The sequence below is a fragment of the Ananas comosus genome, unplaced genomic scaffold (assembly GCF_001540865.1).
Source record: "Ananas comosus cultivar F153 unplaced genomic scaffold, ASM154086v1, whole genome shotgun sequence".
In the NCBI taxonomy this organism is placed as follows: Eukaryota; Viridiplantae; Streptophyta; class Magnoliopsida; order Poales; family Bromeliaceae; genus Ananas; species Ananas comosus.
In genome coordinates, this window is record NW_017893065.1 from 1 (window position 1) to 1,128 (window position 1,128).

At 53.3% G+C, this 1,128-nt stretch overlaps 1 protein-coding gene across 1 annotated transcript; it reads right to left on the reverse strand.

The window, feature by feature from the left end:
- Positions 1 to 703: 703 nt before the first annotated feature.
- On the reverse strand, positions 704 to 1,109 carry LOC109705500 (the record flags this gene model as incomplete). The annotated part of the gene is made up of 1 exon (XM_020226231.1): positions 704 to 1,109. A coding segment is annotated over exon 1 (406 nt), but the record flags the coding sequence as incomplete, so codon positions are not given.
- Between the last annotated feature and the right edge of the window lie 19 nt (positions 1,110 to 1,128).

The window sequence follows — 1,128 nt, forward strand, 5'->3', positions numbered from 1 at the left end:
TGTCCTTTCCCCCTTTTTCCTTGTAGTATGCCTCGCGCTCCTCCCGTAGGGATTCCTCACCTTGTTCTATTCACGAGGCCCGATCCCGGACGTCGGTGAAAGTCTGCAACTCATGTGCAAGCACAGTTTTGCAAAGGTCTGGCCAAAGTTCACGCACAAAGCAGTCGGCCATGTCCTTGTCATCCCGTGCTACGTTCGAGACGCAACGCACGACACGGGAGAATTCCCGCTCGTATCGCCTCACTGTGTCGTTTACCTACCACAGCTTCAGAAACCCTTCTGAAGCTTCCTCGCTTACCGTCAGGGAAGTGAACGGAGAATACCAATTCCCGAACTTATCCCAGACCATAGGAGGGATACCAGGCAATCGGTTCCGTCGAATGCCTTTCCAACACACCTTTGCCGACTGTTTGCAAACAGCATACGGCTAGGTGTGCCCTTCCTCACTCTACAACGCATAGATCCCCAAAGGGAGTCTCGCTCCTGGTTTGTCACCAGTAGCTTGCCAGCACCGACAAATCACCAATTTCTTTAGGTAGGCGACATACCACCATGACTTATGCATGCTGGGTGACTCCTCTGACATGCGTCCTGGTCTCTACTATACTAATATGTAAATAGTAGTAAAAGACCACAAGCAAATGCATACAATTGCTCAAACTACTTCATGCTAAAATGTATGATTGCTTTAATTAAATCATACCTGCGGTAACATCACCAACAGCAACAGGTCCCTCGACGTGAGCCGCATATCCAGGGCCGCTTGGCGCCTCCTGTGAATCCTCCGGCTGCTCGACCACCCCCAGCCCTCCAGACTGTGCCATAGGCTGCAAATCCACCATCTGTCCCGAGGAGGTGAATGTCGACGCTGTCGGCTGGAGTCGTCCATCGTCCAAGGGGCAATCATACTTCATGTGGCCAGACTGCCCACAACAAAAACACCTTCCCTCTCGCAGTGCACACCGCCGCTCCTGGTGGGATCCTCCACAAATCACACACCCCGTAGATACGGCGGTAGCAGACGGAACTCCATCAAACTGTCGCTGAATCTCTGGGGCAGATGCAACTGACGGGGCAGGTGGCACTCCTTCCGCGCACTGACGGGCCATATGTCCCGCTCGACCACAC